The sequence below is a fragment of the Peromyscus maniculatus genome, chromosome 4 (genome assembly GCF_049852395.1).
Source record: "Peromyscus maniculatus bairdii isolate BWxNUB_F1_BW_parent chromosome 4, HU_Pman_BW_mat_3.1, whole genome shotgun sequence".
NCBI lineage: Eukaryota > Metazoa > Chordata > Mammalia > Rodentia > Cricetidae > Peromyscus > Peromyscus maniculatus.
In genome coordinates this window covers 61,230,049-61,255,205 of record NC_134855.1, presented here as the reverse complement: position 1 = coordinate 61,255,205, position 25,157 = coordinate 61,230,049, and the positions used below count along the sequence as shown (strand labels likewise).

The 25,157-nt window shown below is 39.3% G+C and overlaps 1 protein-coding gene and 1 pseudogene across 1 annotated transcript in view; one reads left to right on the top strand and one right to left on the bottom strand.

Annotated features, from left to right (window-relative positions):
• Positions 1 to 25,157, bottom strand: part of Fam171b (family with sequence similarity 171 member B) — a 52,220-nt gene that overhangs the window by 12,407 nt on the left and 14,656 nt on the right. Inside the window, exons 2-3 of the mRNA XM_006996798.4 lie at positions 4,805 to 5,038; positions 2,805 to 2,897 (exon numbers count right to left, since the gene is read on the bottom strand). Of these exons, the coding sequence (XP_006996860.2) occupies positions 2,805 to 2,897; positions 4,805 to 5,038 (327 nt within the window). The remainder of the gene's footprint in view (positions 1 to 2,804; positions 2,898 to 4,804; positions 5,039 to 25,157) is intronic.
• Positions 9,700 to 15,906, top strand: LOC121829184 (small ribosomal subunit protein eS10 pseudogene; annotated as a pseudogene).

Sequence of the window (25,157 nt, the reverse complement as noted above, 5' to 3'; positions counted from 1 at the left end):
ACAATAGTATCAATCTGTGAACCACAAATAAGCCATTGATGCTTACATGGATACACGTAAGAAACTTGAGTACAAGCAGAAGTTGTGGGAAAAGATGTCAGTAATAAGAATAATACTAATGTAAAGTTCTGGAATAGAAAAGATAGCATTCAGTATTCACATTACATATGGTTCTTTTAGATCACAAAGCACCTCCAGACCAGAACTGCTTGATTCTGCCCAGAATTTCTTCATGGCTCTTTCAGATCTCACTTTAGGGAACCATATACTGACCATCCTCAGCTTGCGTGGTTCTGTAACAGGAGTGAGGTTGATGGTGTGTGTCAGAATGGGCCAAGACCAATCAAGCATCTTGTTCATGCTTAATGATAGGTTTAGCCCCAAGCACAACTACCAAGGTGTGTGCTTGCCTGGATACAGAATGGAAGGCTTGTTTTGTTTCCCACAGGGTCCCTTTTTGTAACCCAAAATGAGAGCTTGTTTGAAAATGGAGGCAGTGTTTACAGGGTGGAATTGAGAAATGGAGAGAGGAAAAATTGTTTTTCAATTATTCCAATTTGAGTCCTTCGGATTAAACCTTGCCTAAAGTAGAGCCTGCTTTGAAAAAAATAAATGGTTCCTTTGGGTTTATGCTAATTTAGGATAGGTTTCTAGCAACATTCAATAATAGCCACCCTTCGGGACATCCAGCCACATACTAAAGTGGGTAGGTTTCTCCATCAGATACACAGTAATTTTAAAGTCTTCCAAATGCCAGATTTCAGATGTATGTGTATATTACTTCATTTCAGTGGTGTTGAATGGACTCTCTTTGGATATTTATCAATTGAGAATTCAGTGACATATTGATATTTCTATAACCAACACAGTTTAACAAGCCAAAGATCAATTCCAAAATTAAAATTGTAAGTTATCAGATATATTACCTTTGGCCTTGGACTCAAATAAGATAACAGATAAATGCAGAAGAAATCATTTAAATTATTAGGATGAAAAATGTATCAACTTTTAAAGATTTGTGTGATATTAAAAGATAATGTCAGATAATTCTTAAAATCAGTTTCTAGGAATTTTTCATAAAGGGAGAAAAATAACACCTGCAAAACACTGGAATAAAATAGCACAATTATATCTTCATTATTATTTAGCTATTTGAGGAAACAATCTGGTATTTTTGGATCACTCAAAATATTATCTAATACATTCTATTTTAAAATATGTGACCTTTGTGTATGGAGATATCATGACGAAATATACATTTTCATATGCTAACCTAAACAAAATTTTAAAAACATATGGCTTAATAATGCTGAATATACAAATTTCTTATAAGTAAAAATATGCATCCTGTGTAAATTACCTGCATTTCCTAAGAAAAGTTTTCATTTTTTTCTATTCCCCTGTCTACAAATATATATATATATATATATATACTGAATGCACTTCTATTTTATAAACCAAATGTCTTCTTTAAAAAAAAAAAAGATTTATTTATTTATGTATACAGTGTTCTGTCTGCATGTATGCCTGCATGACAGAAGAGGGCACCAGATCTCATTACAGATGGTTGTGAGCCACCATGTGGTTGCTGGGACTTGAACTCAGGACCTCTGGAAGAACAGTCAGTGCTCTTAACCTCTGAGCCATTTCTCTAGCCTCCCCCGACCCAAGCCAAAAAAAAATCCCTTCTTGACAAAATATTTTATGAGCATTAAGAAAAGAAGTAGGTACTTTATGGAGAGATGTAACAATGTTAGAAACATCTGTATCTAATTTCATTAAAACCCCAGCAGCATGAAACCAGGACTCTCTGTAGCCATGTGGCTCCTTTTCACTTTCTAATCTCCACACAAAACTCCACATTATATTCTGCTGAACGCTAGCAAAATGAGTACCAAATGCTCTAACATCTAGGGAAAGAGGGTCTACAGCCTTACTTAGTAAGTCACTCCAAGATTAATCAAGCCCAAGCTCAAGTTTTAACTTGAGTACTATTAAGTGTTCTTATTTAATACTTCAGAAATGCTTCTAAATGTGAGTTTTCACAAGCAATTCTTTAGGCCATGCCTCTCTTGACTGACTCATTCGTGAGGATTTTCTGCCTTTTAGTCATTTCCATTATGTTAGCGCTGAACATTAATAGACCAATACAAATCAAACAAATAGTTGTAATTTATAAAGGCGTTATGTATTGTGTATCAAAACAGAAGCAAAATGTCTATCTTTCTCTTAAGAATCAATTACGGGACACATGGAGGTGAAGAAAGGGTCAAACTGTCATCGTCATCGCTGGTGAATCAGGGAGGACAACTGCCTGACCAATACCCCCAACGAGGCCTTTTGCACTCTTTCTTGTGGACTTGCAAGTAACAAATACCGCTAGTGAAGGCTGCCTAGACGGTCGATCGGAACTCCCCAGGGACAGGCCTCTCCCACATTAGCATCCAGATTCACACTGGAGGCACAGAAGGAGACAGAAACAGTTAGGGAGCCCAGAGGTCTAGGAAACATGTCTGTCCTTGTCACTGTTTCACCAGCTATAAAAGCCCCACTGAGAGTTGAGACAGAGAGGACAGACAGCAATTTCTACTGTTTCCTCATATCATATATTCCCATGTGCAGTGGGTACTGAAGGTAGTTATTTTCAATACACAGAAATACAATTTTATGATAAGATAAGAACTTGTTCAGATCAACCTATCACCAATCCCCAACTTGAACTTTTGTCAAGTTATAATCAACCCTGATTCTCTTATAAAATAATCATTCTAAGAACTTCATTAGTAAGAAAGTAGTGTACTTACCAGCTAATTTTCCAGTAATCAAAACAGTGTCTTCAAAGAGCCATATATTTGCTTGGCTTTGAGGGAACAGTGAAAGTGTAACTGAAGAATATACTGTGAAATAGGACAATACAATCAAAATGTTTAATGTAGGGGAAACTGAGGCAGGCATAGTTCTGTCATAGTGTGCCTCAAAAGATTCTTGATATACCCAAAGGACTCTACATTCTACTACAGAGATACTTGCTCATGTATGTTCATTGCAGCTCCATTCATAATAGCCAGAAATTGGAAATAGCTTAGATTCATCAATTAATGAATGGATAATGAAAAAGTGGTACATTGACACAATGAAATAATATTCAGCTGTTAAGGAAAATGAAATTTGCAGGTAAATTGATAGAGGGAGCTAGAAACAATCATCCCAAGTGAGGTAACCCAGAGCCAAAAGACAAATATTGTATGTTTTCTCTTATATATGGATGTTAACTTTAAAGCTTTGGAGATGTATGTGTTTGGATTAAAATAATCACCTAGGATAGGTACCCAGAAAGGGTCCAAGGCAGAGGAGGGGACCTTCCAAGGAAAGGGAAATATAATGTAGTTATAAAGAAATAGAGAGGAATTAGAAAAGGAAGAATAAATGGGGAGGAGTGGAAGAGCAGAGGAAAGGAGGGAGTATGGGGAGGGACATTCCCACTAAAGGCCTTTTCAAAGTCACATCGAAACCTACTACTGTAGAAGCTTCCTAAAATATATACAGATTTGAGAGAAATTTAAACTGAATCATCATATAATAAGAAAGAACACCCCACCTAGACATCTTATGCCGCTAAATAAATCCGTCAGTGCCGGGAATGGGTTACATCTTGTTGAATCATTGGACAGAGAAGTTCCATAGGTTCCCCACCCCCAAACATCACAGACAATTGCCAAGGCTACTGATTACCCTCACATCCTGACGATAAAGGCCCTATTGCTGAAGACATCACACACTTATATCATTGAACATGTGGGAATTGAGTGAGGACTAACTGGAAGCTTTACCCCTACTGACTATCATCTGTGGCGCTGAAAAGTACTCTACACACTAACCAGAGGAGAGGGGGTAATCATCACTATTACTCAGCTACAAACCCTGAGACCTACAACAGTGATTTGTCTGGAAGATAAACAGGTGTAATAGTGGCACAAATATTATGGGACTAACCAACCCACTTCATTGAACTTAAGACTCATTTTCATGAGATGGAACCCATACCTGACATTGCTAAAGTGACCAAGAACCTGATACTAAATAGGTCATGGGGAAACCTACTATGATCATTCTGATAATGGAACATAGCAATAAAATGACTGCCAATGATTTATTGCTACACCCTAGATCAGTGCCTCACTCAACCTTCATCAGAGAAGTTACTTAGCAGGAAAGGGTAATTACCAAAGGCATCCACAATTGGGTAGTGTACAAGTCTCTGTGGAAGATAAAGTGACTTCACGATTTGCTATGATGCCAGTATTGTTGTCAACCTAAATTTCACCACCAAAGAAAGCTGTTGGTGTTTTAAAAAAAAAAGGGGGGGGGGGTCCCAGAGTAATTAAGAGAGCAGAAGCTTCATCAATGGAATTGGATTGCCTTTAAAAAAAAAAAAAGAGCACCAAAGATTCTTCTATGTCAAGACAAAGTGAGAAGAAGACATCTATAAAATGGAAAGTAGCTGTCTAAACCAGAAAGCAGGCCTTCACCAGATAGTAGTAAACCCAGTGCCATTTCAACCTTGGTCTTCCTCACCTCCAGAACTGTGTAAAATATCTCTGTTGTTTACAAGCTTCCTGGTTTGTGGTGCTTTGTTTTAACATCCAAATAGGCAAAGAGGGTTTTCTACAAATTTTCCTTTTACTTCTAAACATACCATATGGGATTCTTGTAGGTATTCTCAATTTCAGCTCAACAGATTTTCCCCCACCAGAGAGAGAAATCATTTACATTGGTGAATTCAAAATACCGCTGAAGTACTTACTTGGCATCCTTCCGGTTTTCCAAGGCAGAGGTGTCAAGACGTAGCCATCCTTGTAAGCAATGATGGTTAAGCTGAGTCCTAATTGGTAGGGCACTTTTATCAATACTGCTCCATTGTTTCTAGTTACCATAGAATTTGTCTTCGTGTAGTTAACAAATACCTCCACAACTGCTTGACTCAAGTACTGGCGACTGATGATGTCATTCACCTGGACTTTTAACATAAATACAGACACTGGAAATAAAAAAAAAAACAGAAACTGAATCAGGTCGAACCCTAGAATGTATGGCATTGCACATTAAAATGTCATTCAATACTTCTGAATAACAAGACAAATCTTTTTTTTTTAAATTTAGGAGATATATATTAATGGCTATACAAAAAGGTAAAAACATTCCATCCAATTCATTACTCTTTGTAAAACAAAGTAAATTAGAATACTTATTATTAATAAAGCACAGTATTATTATTGTAATTTTTGTCATTTAAAAGGAGAGCAGTGAACTGATCTTGAGGAAAACACATTTTTTACTTTGTCTATTTTCAACTTACAGAATTTTAACTCTAATTGAATACACTCCATTTTCTGTTGGCTAGGAGGCAGGGAATGAGTTTCTGTTTCAACTACATGAAATATCACACAGAAACCTTTCTCCAAAATCAAAAACAAAATTCTTCCTTACCCACATAAGATGTTATACTAATCTAAAGTGAAGACAAGGAGAACTAAAGCCAGCATTACTGAACCCTCTGGTCTTATTTCTCAAGTGTAGATCTTGACTGTATGCTCACTGGGGTTTACCTCCCATGGTTTCTGGCAAAAACAAAGAATGTGCAACATAGAAATGCCTTTGGAAGAAAGTACCACAGCATCCTGTATGTGGGCTCTGGAGTGAGCAGAGACCCACTGTGCTATTCCTTAGCTATGTGACCACAGGTCTGTCACTCTGAAGTCCAAATGCTCATCTGGAACACCGGGAGAATGGTAATTACTTAAGGAAACAAAATGAAGTTAATGCAAATATGTTTTGTTATTAATGTGATTATTAGTAATAATTTTTTTCTACAGTTGGAAACCACATCACAGCCATTCCAGCACTTTTGTAAACACCTCATTAAGGACTAATAGTGATGCTCTGTATTTGCGAAAACAAATCCATTCTTACTTAGCATCATTTTATCAGGAAAAGCATGTGCAGTAGAAAGAGAAATCCTACTTAATGCTGACTAAGCCACACTACTGTTAACAAATCACTATCAGGCCTGTTTATTCCAACTTTGTTAACCACACCCAAATTGCTTTTGGATCATTTTAAATATAAATAGAACTAATTAACAATCACTCCATCCTTGAGAAGGTGCATTTCAGCAGACTGAAAAACAAAATGTTCTGATCCTCTCCAAAGTCTAAAGATGAGCTTACATGTCGCATGACTGTATCTCAAAGAACACATCATTGCAATCATTATTGAGACCTTTAATTCTTCATACCAACTAAAAGGAAAAAAAGTGCTCTCTGACCATGTGTGTGCGTGCATACACATACACACACCCTAAATCATGGCTCCCAACTTTTAAAAAATTATTTTTTTATTTTTTGATATTTTAATATGATTACATCATTTCTCCTTTCCCTTTCCTACCTCCAAACCTTCAGATATACCCCTCCTCTCTTTCAACTTCATGACCCTTTTTTATCAATTGTAGTTACACACAACCACCCCCCAAACACACACACGTATGTATGTGTGTGTGTATTCCTAAGTACAAGCCACTCTGTCTGCATAATATTACTTGTGTATGTTTCAGGGATGACCAGTTGGTATTAAATAACCATTCACTGTGCTTCTTCCTGGGGAGACTAATCCTCCCACTTGCAGCAGTCTTTACTGGCCTGTAGTTCTTTGTACAAGTTTGACGCCTTCTGGGCTGACACCTTCCAGCTTAAATGGGAACTAAACTCTTGCATAAGCAAAATACTGTCATGTAAACGGCACAATGGATTTCTATACAAAATGTAGTTGAATGGGTCCAGCTAGTACTTAAAAAAAAAAATCTAAGTGGGGAGGTGGAGGAGACCAGCAGCTGCTACTCCATCAGCCACCTCACCCACTGGGGTCAAACCTCCAGTACCCTGAAAGGAAATAAAGGCACAGAGGCTAACAGCTCTAGAACTGAACTGTCCTAGAAAACCTATGAGTTCTAACCCATATTGTTTCAGCACTGTCCCAAGTTTCCTTTCGGACTACGAGCATCTTCATAATCCCTCCTATGAGCTCCCTGCATTTATTACAGCCAGAGGTGGTGTTGCTTGCTTCACAAACACAAAGGTTAAAAGCCACAGGGTACAACTACAAATATATGCGCTTAACTGATAAGCCATTCTATTGTATAAGAGAAAGTAAAGAAAGAAAGAATATATTAAATACCAAAAAAAGGAGAAGAAGAAGAAGAAGAAGAAGAAGAAGAAGAAGAAGAAGAAGAAGAAGAAGAAGAAGAAGAAGAAGAAAAGGAAGGAAGGAAGGAAGGAAGGAAGGAAGGAAGGAAGGAAGAAAGAAAGAAAGAAAGAAAGAAAGAAAGAAAGAAAGAAAGAAAGAAAGAAAGAAAGAAAGAAAGATGAACCAAAACCTGGGTAAAAGCAAAAGTTAAATGAATTTCCTATTAAAATTTTGTAAAGTACTTGTAGCAACAAAATGTACTTAAAATAGTTCCTTCCAGAGTGCACTAAGAAATAAAACCTAAGGCCAGGCAGTGGTAGTGCATGCCTTTAATCCCAGCATTTGGGAGGCAGAGACAGGAGGATCTCTGTGAGTTCAAGGCCAGGCCAGACTGATCTACAGAGTGAGATCCAGGACAGGAACCAAAACTACACAGAGAAACCCTGTCTCGAAAAAACAAAAAGAAAAAAAGAAAGAAAGAAAACCTAAAGAGGGTTTTATTAATTCATGTGCTTTAAATATCAGTTTAAATAATTCTCAGAGCCTTTCTATTAAAAAAAAATCCTAATGGGTGGATAAGATCCTAAAGGAAATTCACAAAATAACTGAAAATTCCATTTGCTCTAAGCTTAGGAAAGAACAGAAATCAAAATAAAGAACACAGGCTCCAGATGACCCAAAGCTGGGCTCAATTAATAAAATGATTTAAAACAATCCCTCCCCAGAATGTGCTACAAATTTGATCAGAAGACGTACTTCGGGGGGAAAAAAGATTACCAACACTACAGTGTCACCCCGATGACATCCCTATAGCTACACTTTCAATCACCTAATAAGCTTAGGGCACAAGGAGGCCTTGCTAGCAAATTCTTCTCTAGTCCAACTTGGAAAAAGACTAACCGTCTTTGCTCTTGTAGTTGTTTGGCATCCTAAAACACGGGCATTTTCAGACACACACACACACACACACACACACACACACACACACACACACACACACACTGGGTTCATGGCTGGAACTACATGTCATCCTATCCAGCAAACCTAAAAGGTATCTGCTAATGTTAAGGCAAGGAGAAATGAAGCCAGTAAGTCCCTCTGATACCACCTCCCGGGCTCTTTGTCCCCCATTATCCCTTACTTGTGACCCTCATCACATTGACTGGTCTGTTTCCTCCTCACCAATCCTTAAAAGCAAACACTCAATTGTTATCTCTGGCTTCTTTCCCCAGTCCTTGAACACGATTTGTTTCTCACCCCAGCATAAGCTACAGCAAACGCTTTTTGAAAAGAAAAAGGCTGAAAGCGTGAAAGTCTGGTCAAAACAATTTAAAAGACACAAGTTATGAAGAATGACCTGCTCATCACTTAAACAGAATGCTCTGACTTCTACGGAGCAGCAGCAGATGAAGCAGGCGGCACTGGCAGCCAGAGGCACTACATACCACATCACCCCACCCCCACCCCTGCTTCCCCACTCCCTCTACCATCAAAAACACTTGCCACTACATGAAGCAGATCCCATGATTAAACATACATAATTTCAACCAGCAATGCAATTGTCTCCATGATCTACCTACTTTTCTCCATTGTTTATTCAGCTTTCTGAGAACATATTATTTTCTCTGTCACTTAATTATAATCATTATTTCATGCCCACATAATCTTCTTTTCAATATGTCACCATTGGTTTAAAAATGGGCCAATAACAAATGATTTCAGCCACACTAGGAAACATATAATTTAAAAGCTGAAAAAAAAAACCTAAAATAAAGCACATATTGATGATCTAGGTCCTGTGATTACTGATTATCACTTATCATGTGTATTAATTGGTGTGAATCACCAAAATTCAATGAATATTAACTTAGCACAAAGAAATGTCCTTTTAAAAGAACAGTTTCCTATTCTATAGGGTGGGTAAGTCAAATTTTGGAAAGAATTTCTAAAAATACTTACAGGCATATATTTTGGTGACAACATCTTCACGTGGGATAGGTGAAAACAATTACAAGCCTACGTCTTTCTGAGGGAATCTGGCAACATCTCATGGTGTTGTATCCAACATGTAGGTTACAACTGTACAAAGCCAGCACCACCTAAGGTCCGGATTTCTTGGTGTAAAACCCAGCCTGAATTCTCCCCAGTACCCTGGCGCAACCACAATAATTTCATTTAACACACTGCAACGCCTTCCTAGGACTATAATGCCAAAATAGAAGCCTTCATAAACTGAGCAGTACATACTTTAAGGAAATAAATCCAAAAGACTTCAGGAGAAGATGTAATCCTCAATGAAAAATAGGCAGCAATGGAGAACACAGTAATACAATTTTCAAAACGTTTGTTATGAACAAGGACAAATGTTGACCACGACGAATTCACTCAGTGAGGGCTCACGAACTGCCAATTTCAGGTCGCAGCAGCACTGGGGTAGTGTTGGGCATACAAACGTTAATGGAGCCTTGGGGAAGGTTGGCTAGAGGGGACACACCACGCGAGGAGGAGGAGAAGACTGCAGAATTTCCAATGATGGTGGAAGCAACAGCAATACTGAAGCGGACAAAAGCACCTTCTGTAGCACCTAACGCGGTGTTCAGTGAAATGAGGCAGAGGCTGCTTCAGAGCTGATATGCTAACGATGCCTATCAACCGCCAAGACGCGGATTCAATATCTACTTTGGGATCAGTTCACACTGGTATTTTAAACAAGGGGAATTTTGACATTTTGAGTTTAGAGACTCTAGAGGGCCTGGTCAAGCAGTCTCTGGTTTTCTCTACAAGCTGACTTTTTGGTCCCTTCCTAAGGAGCAGTCATAGTAAGAAGTCTAAAGACTCCACACTTCTGCCTCTGACCCAACTCAGATTTTAGTTGGGGCATTCAGAGGTCACATTTGCTCTCCATGTACCACTTTAATACATTTAATATTCAGTCGCAGATATGTCTTAATTAATAGCTGGGCATGTAGCTATCTTAAGCTATAAATAGAAAACATCTGGCTCTAATTTAAACGTCTGTGTATTTATAACTTTAAGGGGAGATAGAGCAGGCTTGGTTTTCATTAAAGAGAATATCGATTCCCAGCTCAAGGCTAGCATCCAAAATCCTCTGGCATCTGCCGCCATTATGCAACCTACTTCTCTCTACTCCTGCTCTTCCATCACGGTCTGTCAAACCACAACCTGCTCACCAACTCTGACCCCCTGCCTGATTTAGTAAAAATGTTTTCTGGTAACACAGTCAAGTTCATTCATCTATGAATCTATGGCTACTTTCCTACCCTGGCAAAGTTGACAGTTGTGTCAGCGACCATACGGCCTGCAAGGACTAATATAACTATTATGTTACAGAAAAATGTTGCAGAATCCTCCTCTGTGTTGATACTTAAATGGATCACTAGTCACTATCCAAGACCAACCCACTTGTTGGCTATGATAGAATTATCCATTTCTTACTTCCACCTCAAATACATACCATCCTGGCTGGTTTTATGCCAGTTTGATACAATCTGAGTCATTGGAGAGGAAGGAGCCTTGACTGTGAAAGCACCTCCAAAATATAGGGCTGCAGACAAGGAAGGCTGTAGGATGTTTTCTTAATTAGTGATTGATGGGAGAGGGCCCAGTCCATTGTGAATGGGGCTATCCTAAGCTGATAGTCCTGGGTTCTATAAGAAAGCAGTCTGAGCAAGTCATAGAGAGTAAGCTAGTAAGCAGCATCCTTCATGGCCTTTGCGTCAGCTCCTGCCTCCAGGTTCCTATCTTGAGTTTGAGTTCCTACCATGCCTTCTTTCAATGATAAACAGTGATGTGGAAACATAAGCCAAATAAACATTTTCCTCTTCAAGATGCTCTGGTCATGGTATTTTATCACAGCGATAATATCCCTAAGACAAACAACTTTGATAAAATAAATAAATAAATAAATAAATAAATAAAAATAAAACTTCTGCTATGCAAATCTCAATTCACTCTGGTTTAAGTCAAACACCCCTTTTCAAATATACATCTTTTCTCCATGTCATCTACATTATATTCTGACAGGTCCCAGAGCACATGGTATCTGCTGGTGTTTGCTTGCCTTTTCTACAGATCTGTCTTCTCGCTCAAAAGACTAGACATCTCAATAACCAACAGTTTCCCACACAGCCTCATGCTGTTATGGGGCTTGATAAGGGTTGCCATGTGGGCATATACCGGTTGGAAAAAGGATGGAGCAAGGAAAGGACAGAGGAGAAGATGAGGAAAGGAGAGTTACAGAGCAAGGAGGAGAATGGAGAAGACCAAAGTGGCCAAGCTCCTGGGAGAAGCAGGTTGCTCTTCTGAAATCGCTGCCGGATGCAAACTTCAGAACTAAGTACAAAGTTTTAATCTCACAGTTGCCAGGGAAGAATACATTGCTAAGACATTGCATGAAAACATTTAACCTGAAAAGTTCACTACAGAAGGCAAGGGCAGAGCTTCCTAAATGTTAAGACAACAGGCCACAGAAAAGATTAAACCTTTTATTATCACAGTTACAAACAAGCACCAAGAGGGTGGTTTTGCAAGCCTTTCTTCCAGGATGTGAGTTCATTTTCCCTATTTAACTGAAACAGGAGTTGAAAGCTTAGAAAGGAGAATAGGCCAGCAAAGGAGCTTAGGAAGAGAAAGGACATGTAATTATGCATTCTGTAAGGCAGTGTGGAGAGGGCTTACACGGCTTAATCTTTACAGCATTTCAAACGGACACACTGACTACCTTCTTTAAAGGCACAAAATGGCATGGAATAAAAAAAAAACTTGGTAAAATAGAAAAGCCACCTTTTCAATGCTTAATTCCCAGAATTGGATGCATAAATATTATGGGCTGTGGAGAGGGAAGCCAAAGGAAGGAAGGGGGAGAAGACAGGAGGGAAGGGAGGAAAGAAAGGAAAGAAAGACAGGAAAGAAAAAAAGGAAGAGAGAGAGAAAGAAAATACTGTTTATCTTGGAAACAAACTTATTTGCAATAAACTATAAACTAGTGTTTATTAGAGAGGAAATGTCAAATCTCAGAAATTAAAGAGCTACCACAAGGACACGGTCTTCAAAGATGAAAAAAAAAATGTTACAGAACAAATAAAATCCTGGCTGTTCCCAGTAGGACTGAAAACTTGAAGTGTGGTTCGCCAAAGCTAACAAAATAGATCACACAAAGAGTCTTTACAATTCAAGAACAAGGAACTCAGCTGGGGAGGAAATGAGAGCCCTGAGCTATCGGGATCTGACTCGCTCCTGCCCACAGAGCCCTTTTCCTCAGTGGAAATGAATTAGCTTTACCCGGGCTCCTAAACACACTGTCCAAAAGTCATCCTGGCTTTTTTTGTGTGTCTCAATTTTTTATACTGCCTGTCTTAGTAAAGGCTTTTATTGCTGTGAAGACACACTATGACCATGGCAATTCTTACAAATAAAAGCATTTAATTTGGGGGGGGGAGTCTCTTACAATTTTAGAAGTTCAATCCATTATCATCATGGTGGAAAACATGGCAGCGTGACAGTCCTACATCTTGCAGGCAAACAGGAAGTGGAATGAGACACTGGGCTGTATCCTGAGCATAGGAAACTTCCAAGCCAACCCCCACAGCGACATGCTTCCTCCAACAAGGCCTTACCTACTCCAACAAAGCCACACCTTCTAATAATGCCATTCCCTATGAGACTATGGGATTATGGCAGACAATAACATTCAAACCACACACCACCTTAGAGTCACTCACAAAAATCACTCCCTTCCTTGTAAATACATGCAATACAGGCTTCTTATGTAGGATATCTGAGAAGGCATGAAGTACAAAGAACCTATAATCCACTGGGAGAAAGTTAAAGAGCACGTTACTAATTTAAGGGTTTAAAAAACCTTGGTTAAGGTTGTCCTGGAAGGACTGGGTGTCTAGCTCAGCCTGAGATTAGAAGAGGTCTCTTGTGTAGAGGTCAACCCAGAAGTGAGTGTCAAAGATGTTTAGGAGAAGTAGTTTATTCCCAGAAAGCTTCGAGTACTTCCTCAACACTCAGCACAGACATCAGTCTGTAGCGAGACATTCTCCAGGGTATGTGGGGATGCTGGGAGGAGTGATTTTTCTTCTCATTTGCAAGGATAGAGTTAGACTGAAGCTGAGGGACCACCCAAGACCATGGTCAAATTTGTCATTAGAGACCAAGAAAGAATGTGAAGCTTTTCTGAATTAACAAAAAATTTTAAAAGACTAAGAAAAAGAAAACAATAAAGAAGATATGAAGAATCTACAAAAAGAAAAAAGTAGAAAAAGTGCACTAAACAAACAAAAATAGAAACAAGTGCAGATATTCTTCAGCAGAGAAAAGATGGGAACACAGTGCTTCACCCAACAAGCACATGCTGATGTCATCAAGAATGTCTCTGTCTGATGGCATGTCCTGCTGTTTCTCTTTTCTGGGTACAATCTCCCTTCTTAATCCTTGCTAATTCCTAGTTCTCTGAAGCTTCCTTACACTTCTTGAACACATCATACATGTTCACACCTCCCAGATATCAAATGACATGTGGCATAAACTCATAAAAAGCTTCATCAATTGACACTTTCTTTCATTCATGACCCAATCTCCCTCACGGGTTCCTAAAGCCACCTTCAAGTTTTGTGACACACCAGAATGACTCTCAGGGCTAACTGACAGGTTATACCCATTGTGAAGATTAATTACAGTAGAGGATAATGAAAAACAAAAGGAAAAATATACCCATGGTATAATCCATACCTGTACACAGGGTTCTTGGGCCTATGCCTTCTGGAACTATCTCTAGTGGTGTGCTACAAAGAAAAATGTGAGGTGTCTCTGTGTGGGAAAGGCTCATTAAGCCTTAGAACCCAAGGCTATCATAGAGACACTGGTTATATGAACACACTCCTGTTACATGACAAGTCAGGGTAGCAAACCACAGTACTCCAGCATAAATACTAGCTACACATCAGGAACTTACTGAACACTCCTGGGAAGCCTTGATGAGCTGGAACTATAGCTTCTGATACATAAGACATCATCACCAATCAGTTACGAAGGAATATTTCGAGGGTCATACTCCAGAAGCTGACCAAGAGCAATTAAGATTCCCAGACACATAACACACAAACGTTAAGCAATCAGGCTTGCTGCTTAACAATCTTTTCAAACTTTTTTTTTTCTTACCATAATATTTTCTTTCTTTCGGGTACACATACATGTGTGTGCATGCTAGCTGTGGCATTTGCACATGCACATGTTTATGTGTGTACCCATGTGAAGAGAGGCTCATTCTTCATCTTCCTCTATCATTATCCCTTTTAAGACAGGGTGTCTCATTGAACCTGGAGCTTCCCAATTCAGCTAGACCAACTGACCAACAAGCTCCAGGGAACATCCTGTCTTAGCCTCCCCAGCATGGCGATTACAGGCACATACACCACCATGCCCAACTTTGTACACGGGTGTTAGAGAGCCACACTCAGATTCTCACGCTTCTGCAGCAAATACTGCACCAACTGAGCCAAGTCCCCAGCCTCTAACCCTTCCCACCCTACCTTCTTAAGATGCATGTCATTTCCTCATTGTGTTCATTTTTGTCTCCCTAACAGGAATTCCAGCTTTGGGAAATTTTGGACTTTTTCATTTTATTTATTGCAATATCCTCAAATACTAAATACTTGCTTTGGAAGGAAGGGCTGGATTAATGAATGGACTTCTTTTTATGGTACCACAAGGTAGGAGCACTCAGAACCAGCTAGTAACCTCAAAGAATGATACAAAGGAGATAGCTAAGACTCAAGCAGCAAATGGAACAAAGAGAGAATGCATTTGTTAAGTTTTGTACTTTAGACAAAGTACAAATTTTCTGATTTTGTTTGTTGTTTGTTTGTTTGTTTTGTTTTGTTGTTTTTTCGAGACAGAGCTATCCTGGAACTTGCTCTGTAGACCAGGCTGGTCTTGAACTCATAGAGATTTGCCAGTCTCTGCCTCCTGAGTGCTAGGATCAAAGGTGTGCGCCACTCCCACCCCCACCCCCCAGCAATTTTCTGATTCTTAACAGCTTCCTTCAGCAACCTCTTCCACACAGACACTGCTTCTTACACTGTCAAAAGGACTTCAAATCACACAAAAAAGGGGCAGCCAATGACGCCTCTCCTTAGAAACAAACATGGCTTCCTTTCTAGCTTCGGCCTCCAACCTTGCAGCGCAAGGTCCACAAAGAATCGATTGCTGTTTATGAAGTTGTTAAGGAGGGGATAATGATAGTCAAGAAACATGTCCACATGCCCACACACTCAGAACTGGCACACAAGCGTGTGCCCAGTCTTCATGACGTGAAGGCCGTGTGAAGAAGCAGTGAGCACGGACACGTTTCTCTGGGTGTTTTACCAGTGAGGGTCTCCGGTATTCCCACAATTATCTCCACCAGCTTCCAGAGACAGACCCTGCTACCCTGCACCAGACCCGTCCTGAGACTGGCTTCAGCCCTAAGGTCTCCAGAGTGAGCAACCTCAAGATCTACAAGAGGAGAAGCCGACAGAGACAACTACAGAAGGATTGCTGTAACCCTAGTACTGAAAGCTGAGGCTGGGGACTGGCAGAGCAACAGAATTCCAGTTCAGAGGCCTCTTTGGTGAAGGATGTGGTCAACCACCTCAGTGAAGTTGGAGAAGACTGGTCTGTGTTGGATAAACTACAATCCATAAATAAATTAATTAATTAGTTAATTAATTAATTTTTTAAAAAGAAAAGAAAGAAAGCAAACATGAATCTCCCATTGTTTCTTATACAGCTTTAAAAAAAATACTGGAACAAGGCTGGAGAGATGGCTCAGTGGTTAAGAGTACTCACTGCTCTTCCAAAGGTCCTGAGTTCAATTCCCAGAACTCACACGGCAGCTAGCAACTGTCATACGCCCTCTTCTGCTGTGCAGATATACAAGCAGACAAAGTACCCATATACATAAAATATATAAGTAAATAAATCTTTTTTTAAAAAAAATACTGTATCTGAGCAGTGGTGGCGCATGCCTTTAATACCAGGACTCAGGAGGCAGAGGCAGGCAGATCTCTGTGAGTTCGAGGCCAGCCTGGTCTACAGAGTTCCAGGACAGGCTCCAAAGTTACACAGAAAAAAAAATAAATAAATAAATAAATAAATAAAATAAATAAATACTGGAACAAAAATGGAAGCTAGTAATAAAAATGAGAATATAGGTAGGGAGACTGTTAGGAAAAAAAGAGACAAATTCGTGAAAATGATTTAAGAACTTTTTGAATGCAGTTGCTCCAAAATCTATTTTACAACCAAAGAAATGAGCTTCTTAATAAACTGCCACTTAAAATAGGATAATCCACATGAAGTTATGGGGGAAATAAGATGGGGATCCTGAGGGGAAGGAATTGAAGGTGGGCAGTGATGGATAGATGTGATCAAGATACATTGTATATATGCATGAAAATTTCAAAGAGTACATAAAAATGATGTTAATCTAAAAAAGAGCTACAGATACAGCAGAGTGGTAGAGCATCTATCATGCACCAGGCTTGAGGTTCAATCTCCAGTACCAGGGGCAGAAACGTTATGCCAATGGACTCATTTGGGACATGGCTGTTGCACTGCTGTATGCATGTGAACTGTCTCCCACGAGCTCATGTGTTTGAATACTTGGTCCCCAGCTTAGGGTGCTGTTTGAGAAGCTTACAGAAACCTCTTGGGTTGGGGTCTGCTCGATGAAGGTGAGTCAGTCTGTGTATAACCTTTGAAGATTATAGTCCGGACTAGCTTCAATCTGGTTCTCTGGAGCCTTCCCACCAAGTTTCAAAAGACTGCCGCCATGCACTCCTGTCCACACAGCTCTCCCTGCCACCACACCTTTGCTCCCGTGAAGGATTCTATCCTCCAAGTGTGAGCCCAGAGAAAGCCTTCCTCCATTATGTTTCTTCTATTGAGTACTTTGTCACAGCGACGAGAAAGGTCACTAATACAATCGCTTTTTAAATGAGCTTGTCTTTTTTATTTAACATGAGACTTTGAGATCCAAGTCGTATGTATCAACAGTTCTTTTGTCTTTACAGTTCAGTAATATTTCATGGTAGTGATGTACCAGAGTCAGGTTTAATCATTTACTAATTGTAAGATGAGTTTACTTCTAGTTGGTAGGTTTTTAATATAAATAAACCAGTTGTGGACTGGTTTATTTATATTATTTCTCATACATACATACATACATACATACATACATATATACATATATATAGTGTGTGTATATATATATATATATATATATATATATATATATAGAGAGAGAGAGAGAGAGAGAGACAGACAGACAGACAGACAGACAGCGACAGAGAGAGTCATCCACCAGGGACCTTTGAATAGCAATGATTTGTCGGCTAGGTCTTTCAAATATGTTGGTGGGAATAGATATGGGAAAGACAAAAATGCCTTCCAGGAAACCACAATTCCTCAGTGTTCCTTCTCATGAATGAACAGTGGAAATTAGGTTAGATTCATTAGCTAGGGCACAATGTCCCCTTGGGGACTGATTAGGTGTGAATTATTTGAGTTAGATACAGCGTGCCCTAGCTTTCCTTGAAATTTAATGATGTGATGTTAAGTAGTCCCAGTTTGATATAACTGATGGACAGAGACCAGATGAGATGATGTATTTTCCAGGCCAGTGGGTGAACTGTCCACTGATATACATATATTTGATATTCTAAGAAGGGCCGCATCTAATACTGAAAATGTCCCTCCCAAAATCCCTCAAAATTTTTTCCATCTCTCCACCACATACTTGCTTATCATAATGTCCCCTGTGGCCAGCAGCCACACAGTGGTGGGCCAGGGTTCTGGCTGCCCGTCGGCACAGCCCCAATATACAAACTCTGAACACACATCTTACCAAAAACATTTGAGGAACATACCTTTTACTTTTAAAGGCCCTGTATTGCAAATGCATGTGTCTGCTTATCTTCTGCATACACGATTGATTGCTTGACTATACAAAATGCTGAATGAGAATCCTGCAAGATCATATCAATTTAAGAGACCAGGGAAATGGTTCAATCAGTAAAGCACTTGCTGTGCACCATGAGAACCTCAGTTTGACACCCCAGCACCAGTGTAAGAGCTGTGTGTAATGGCAAATGACTGTAATCCCAGTGCTGGGCAGACAGCAGAAAGGAGGACCCCCCTAGGGCCTGATGAGCAGTCTAGCCTAACTGGTGAACTCCAAGTTCAGTGTGAGACTCCGTGTCAAACTACAGAGTGAGCCAGCCAGGTGGTGGCGGCGCATGCCTTTAATCCCAGCACTCGGGAGGCAGAACGAGATCCAGGACAGGCACCAAAACTACACAGAGAAACCATGTCTCGGAACAAAAAAAAAAAAAAAAACTACAGAGTGACTTCCAGGAAAGGCACAAAGCTACCCAGAGAAACCATGTCTCTAAATAAATAAATAAATAAGGTGTAGAGCAATTGAAGAAGACATCTGATGTCGATCTCTGGACTCCATATGTGCGCACACACAAATGCATGTGTGCACACACAGGCAAGAACATGAACATATACTACACAAAAGGACTACACGTGTGTAGCACATTATCATTGTTACCTTTTCCAGAATACTTAACTCTTTTGACCTAGGATAGCAGTTCTCAACTCTGGTTAGAAGCAGATTGCCCTGGAGAAATGTTGCTCATAGTCTTGGCTCTATTCCAGCCCAAATTTATCAGAACCATTGAGATGGGGACCAGTGAGTCGTATTTTCAAAAGGTCTGAGATGTTTTTAAACTGCAAGGAAGCCTGAGAACCGCTGAGCCAGGATGACAATTAGTTGTTCATGGTACCTCTACTGTGTTCTCTTGGAGGAGTGAGCATCCCAGAGCCACAGATACAGGATACTGAGAAAAGTAAAGCTGACCTTGGCAGCAGCTAAGCCTTCTGATAGCTATTGCTAGGTTGTTGTTAGGGACAGGGGAGAATTACCCACTGATTCCTAATAGTTTCTGGTCATTTGCTTCTGTGTCTTTCCCATATTAAATACCTGGTAGTATTTTTTACTCAATTCCTTTAATTGCTTTGTAAAAATAGAATCTATATAGAAAATTTGGAATTTAGAAAAACCTAAGGAAAATAAAGTTTTTCTTCCTTTATTTCCCAGAAGTAACTTGGTTTATATTCGGCACTTAAAAAAAAAAACATACAGAGTAATATAGATCTATAGAGCTGACACTGCAGTGTGTGTGTGTGTGTGTGTGTGTGTGTGTGTGTGTGTGTGTGTGTGTTTGAATATGGAACAGATTGGAAAGAAACCCACTGAACTGTTCCCATTGACCATCTCAACAACCTCAGGAGATCAGGATCTGACTCAATATAGCAAGTGTTTAAGGCAGGAGGAATAAAAACAATCAACTAATAACCGATGTGCTGTTCCTAAGATCGTATCATAAGCCTAAGTCCACGATATTCAATATTCTTCAAAATCAGCATTATATTATTAAAGAAAACCCCACAGATTATTGAAATACCCTATTACAGTGTGGTTAATCATGTCCAATTTCTCACATTTGCAAACAATGCTTTAATTAAAATCTAAGTACCTTGTCTGAGCCTTTGATTACTTCGTGGGGAGGAGAAATAATAGGTCAAAGGTATGGATGCTTCAAAGCTGCTTGATGGGAATTGCTAATATGCTTTCCAGAACGAGAAACCAATTTATATTTTCAGCAGGAGAATGTTCCTATTTTATTTCACTATAGTCAATGTATCAATGTAATTGCCCATATCTCCCTAGGGAGCTAGCTAGCATAAGAGAGAATGTTCAATAAAGCTTTAAAATCAGTATGTTTCCTGGTAACTTATCCTTCCCTCCCTACATAGTCATTTGCTTTTGTTTTTCACAACACCTCTTTTGTGGGTTGAGAGAATTCTTAGCAGGAAAATTAAAGACACAAACGATAGACAGAGAACAACAAGAGCTTTGCTGGTGTCCTTTCGTTTTTTATGGTTCTTCTGATGGGTTCATACCCTTTACTCACAGTAAAATAAAGTGGAAATGGCTTAATAAGACCCACTTTCCTCTTTAAGAGCGCTCCGTGCAAAGTCTGTTTCAATCGGAGAAGAGAAAATGGAGCTTACTTAGAAACCGCCAGGAGCGCACTTCATTCAATGTGTCTTTTAGAAATGGTTTGAAACCGCCTGTCAACACTCCATTTAACCAGATGAGACCACCAACCTGGAAGAGTGGTTGGGTTTAAATGGAGTGAGTCCCAGCATTTTCTCCAAGGCTCCCTGAATACCTTAGAAAAATTCAGGATTTCCCTGTAATTTGGCATTTGAAAGGAGTACTTGGTAGCCAAAGGGGTAAAAAAATCAAGTACCAGAAGAACATGGTCTGCCCAAAACCTTAGCCAACATGAACTCAAAGCATGAATGGGAGGCAGAGTTTATAGGTAATGCCAGTCCTGGAAATTGCAAGCAATGTAACCATTCATTAATTAATTCTTTTCAGTGAAAAGTACACCAGAAGATTGTAAAGGATGAAACAGACATGACACAATGCAATTGCAATCCATACTTGGCATGAAAGGGAAGTCCACATGTAGCACTTCAGTGTTGGAAGCCAGTTAAACTCCCCTCAGGAAACCGTACTGGATGCTAACCAGGCATGATGAAGGTGTCAACGTCATACGAAGGCATGAGCAACGCTCACACCAGTTTCCAGTCTATTCAATGCACTATGTCAGCAGCAATGTTACATTTTATGCATGCTGACACTGTATCTGATTTTCCTCAGCTCCACACTCAAGGCAGGCCAAGCTCTAGTGAGAGGATCCTATGAAAATGGTACGGATAAAGAATTATAGGTGTACAGAAGAGGGAATATGAGTTCTAGTCCAGGATATTGAATGTTTTCATTTATGAATTGGTTAATACTAAAACCAAAAGAGTCCATAAGTTCTAAAATTTGAGGTGAAGACACATCCAGAAGAAAGGGAAGCATGAGTGTAACCAAGGTTTTCTTTCAAAGGGAAGAAATGCAGTGTTGAAGGGAAAGACGGAATGACAGTCACAGCAACCAAGAAAGCAGGGAGCAGAGGGACAAGTGGATGTTGCCCATGGAAGGAAGGTCCAGCCTCTCAGCAAGACATTCAGGGTATTAAAAGGACCATTCTGGGAGCAATCTGTAATAAGCTGCATAGTGAGAAACTGAAGACAACTGCTGAAACACCAGGATCAAAGAAAGAAAAATCAAAACTAGAGCAAAAGTCGGAGCATGGATCCAAAGCAAAAGCAACCTGGCAAGTAATGAGTACCATGTTGGGTTTTTTTAATGTGCTGAGATTTCTGTGCTTTGAAGGTAATATTTATTTAACAATTATTTATTAAGCAATAAGTGTCAATTGGGGTGATAGGCTGTCACTGATGACCAGCGGAACAGAACAAAATAACATTGATCCATGTTCTATGAACAGAAAGTCTGGGCAAGGCTGCAGACAGATCAATAGGCCATTTCAACTGAGCGCAGGGAGCTCGGGTGAGGGGAACCCTATGGAAATGCTTAGTCAGGACATAAAGCCAGATCAAGGTCCACAACAATTCCTGACAGAAGGAAAGCTGTTGTCAGGAAGTCTCTTCACTTTAGCAAGCAGAGGCTATCCAGACGGGAGGGAACTTTAGGCAGGTGGGCAAAGACACCAGTCCTAATGAAGCCGAGGGCCAGGCTTCAGCCAGGAGCACTGAGCAGGTAATGGAAAGGGGGCTGAGAACTCGGCCCCTGTTATGGGAGCCTCAGAACACACTGTTTCTACAAAACTAAACAACTCCAACAAAACTTTGATATAATATTTGATATAATATAATTCACATAATAGTCGTGGTGATGCTTACTAAATGTTATGGCAAATGCTGATCCATGATCCACATTTGCGACTGAAAGAAACACTTGGTTTGCTTTCATCACCTCTATTAAGAATAAAATGAGCTGTTCATTTAACATTCTTTGAATTGATCAAGGATGAAGTGGACAGAAAAAGTCTAATTTAAAGTGAAGATTTATTTAGTCAATACACATTGACTAAGCAAGAAGCACCACCACCGGGAAGTATTCTAGGCAAACGTTATCAGGTTATTTTAAGTCTCACCAATACTTTAGGTATTATCTCCAATTTTAACAAGACAAAAAAATTGTCGGTATTGTTGTTCAGTATCTCATAGCTACAGAGTAGTGCATATAGTATTCCCCAGTTTCAGAAAATCTTGTTTTAAGCTGTGTGGTGGTGGCACACACCTTTAATCCCAGCATTCGGAAGGCAGACTCAGGCAGATCTCTGTGAATTCAAGGCCAGCCTGGTCTACATAGTGATAGTTTCAGGACAGCCAGTGCTATATAAAGAGACCCTGTCTTGAAAAACCAGTAAATAAATAAACAAATAAAATCTCATTTTTGTTTAAACATAAACAAATGAAGTATCAAATGATATCATAATAGCTAGTAGATTACAGAATATTATATGAACGTAAATGTAGTTCCCCCAACTCAAGCCATGCCAAAAGCTGTATAGAGGCAAATCCACCCAAAACCAGACATACTGCCTTTTACTACCCCCAAATCTGAATAATAGCCTCTCTGCAGAAAATATAAAATAGTCAAATTTATGGATCAGTCAATTCTGGAAACAGATCATGCTACATAAAAGAAATCTTCACAGTACTAAGACAGAATGTTCTGTAACCATGGTAATAGGTAGGCACAAGAAGAAGCATGAAACATTAATCAGTATGCCAGTTCTATGGGTTTAGAACCACAGCGCTGGTCTGAAAATTGGTTAACCTGCCAAGGGACCTGAGCATCAGTAAGTTAGGAATGGACCCACCCTGCCAACAGCCCTCTGACCACCCAGCCAAACTGAGAGAGTGGATTCTGCTGTTCCCATCACACTTCCACCCCTCCAATAGGCATCCAGTCCCAGAATGCTAACACAATACTGTAAAGTCTGTTTTTTAACTGGCAAGAAAGACTGTATGGGTCAGCAGCACACTCCACATCGGTAAATAAGCAAATTTGGGAGTCTTGCTTGTTTTTCTGGTATTAAATGGTGATCTCTTCATTTAACAGACATCATCTTGTTTCAGGTCTTAGTGGATACTACACACAGCATCCTTTCATTAATAAATGAGTTTACTAACCTCTTGAGCTGAGTATTGAGTCTCTCGCACTAATGTAATATATGGCATGAAATCGTTTGTCTCACAGATCATGCTCATATTGAAGGCTTTTCTAAAGCAATAATTACTCCATAAATAATTTAAGAGATTAGAATATATATTTAAATAAAAATGATGACATACAAGGTAGAAATAACTAATTATTATTAATACATAATAATACATAATTAAATAAATACATAATACATAAATACATAATTAAAAGGGATGGATACTTTTTAACTTTCCAGTGTTTCTTGAGGTTCACCGAGAACCAGAAATACAACATATAAAGGTTTAAAGATGCTCAAGAGCTTAAATCATTTTACTTTATTTCTACCCCATGCCTTACACAAAATAAGTTCTGGATTGGCTAAGACTTACTTACTATGAACTTATATGAACAGAAAATTTTGTAAGATTAAATGCAGGGTTGATTTGTTTTGGCGGATGTTATCCTATGACATTATGTAAGGAATTACTAAGCAAGAACGCAGTCATTAATAAATGTGATTCAAGTGAAATGCAAAAGAATGCCACAAAAGAGTCTAAAAGACAGTGTTAAAAGCCTGATCAGACAGTGGAAAAACCAACACGCAAAACACAGACACTCCAAAAGATTACTGTTCCAAAGAACAACAACGTCAGGAATAAGAGGGAAAAGTCCCAGAAGGAACAAACAAGGAATGCAGAAGGACAACTCACTAAAAAGGACAAAATGAAAGAAAGCACGCAGTCACAATAACCAGGAAATGCAGGACGTGGGACTACTTTTTGATTACTAGTAGACAAAGGCCATTTTCATGATCTACAACTTCTTTTGAGAATTAAGTAGATAGCCTCAGACACACAAACATTATACAGACAACATAAGTCAGTGATTCCATTTCTTTGTATGAACTCCTAAGATAGTCTTACTCACATCTAAAAGGCACCCAGCATGACATTGAACTAGAACATGACTGAGTCACCTGTTTTCACTCGTAACCAAAATGAACTAAAAATGATTCCTAAATCCTGACACCCCTATTTGGTTTTGTCCTACCAACTTTTAAGCTCATACTGGATTTATTCCTTTAATTTGGAAAACCCATATTATAAACAGTAACGTTTAATAAACTCCTGAGGAATCCTGTTTGGCCTTAATAACTCATGGCTTTCTTTTGTTTCCTACTTATAGACATGGAATGAACGATAAATAAATTGTGAATACTTTTAACATGTGGTTTTTCATTTCAAGGAAAGTGCCTTAGCATGCTGCTTTGCTTGTGAATTTTGTTTAAAATGATATGTTTAAATTATTTAAATGCACCTGCCATAACAATTTTAGGATTCAATCAGCCTTAAATTTCACAGAACACAGTCTTCTCAATCTAATCAATATAGGAATCAATTGGCTGCCTCCATTAGGATGCTAATGCTCTTCTCTGTTGTAGAGTGACTACATTACTAGAGAGAAACATAATTCACTACTCCTTTGAGGTTAAGTATTCGGGGGGGGGGGGGGGGGCGCGGATTTCATCTGCTTTCCAGCAGAATTGCTTTCTAAAGTCAGTGTTTCAGGACTCACATTTTAGTGAACAAATGAAACTACCCAACAATGCCAAATTCAGAGAGACAAAGGAGGGTTGTTGAGCACTGGGGTTTTCTTATTTAAAACGCCATCTTTTTCAATAAGTTTTCCAAAGGACCAGGGC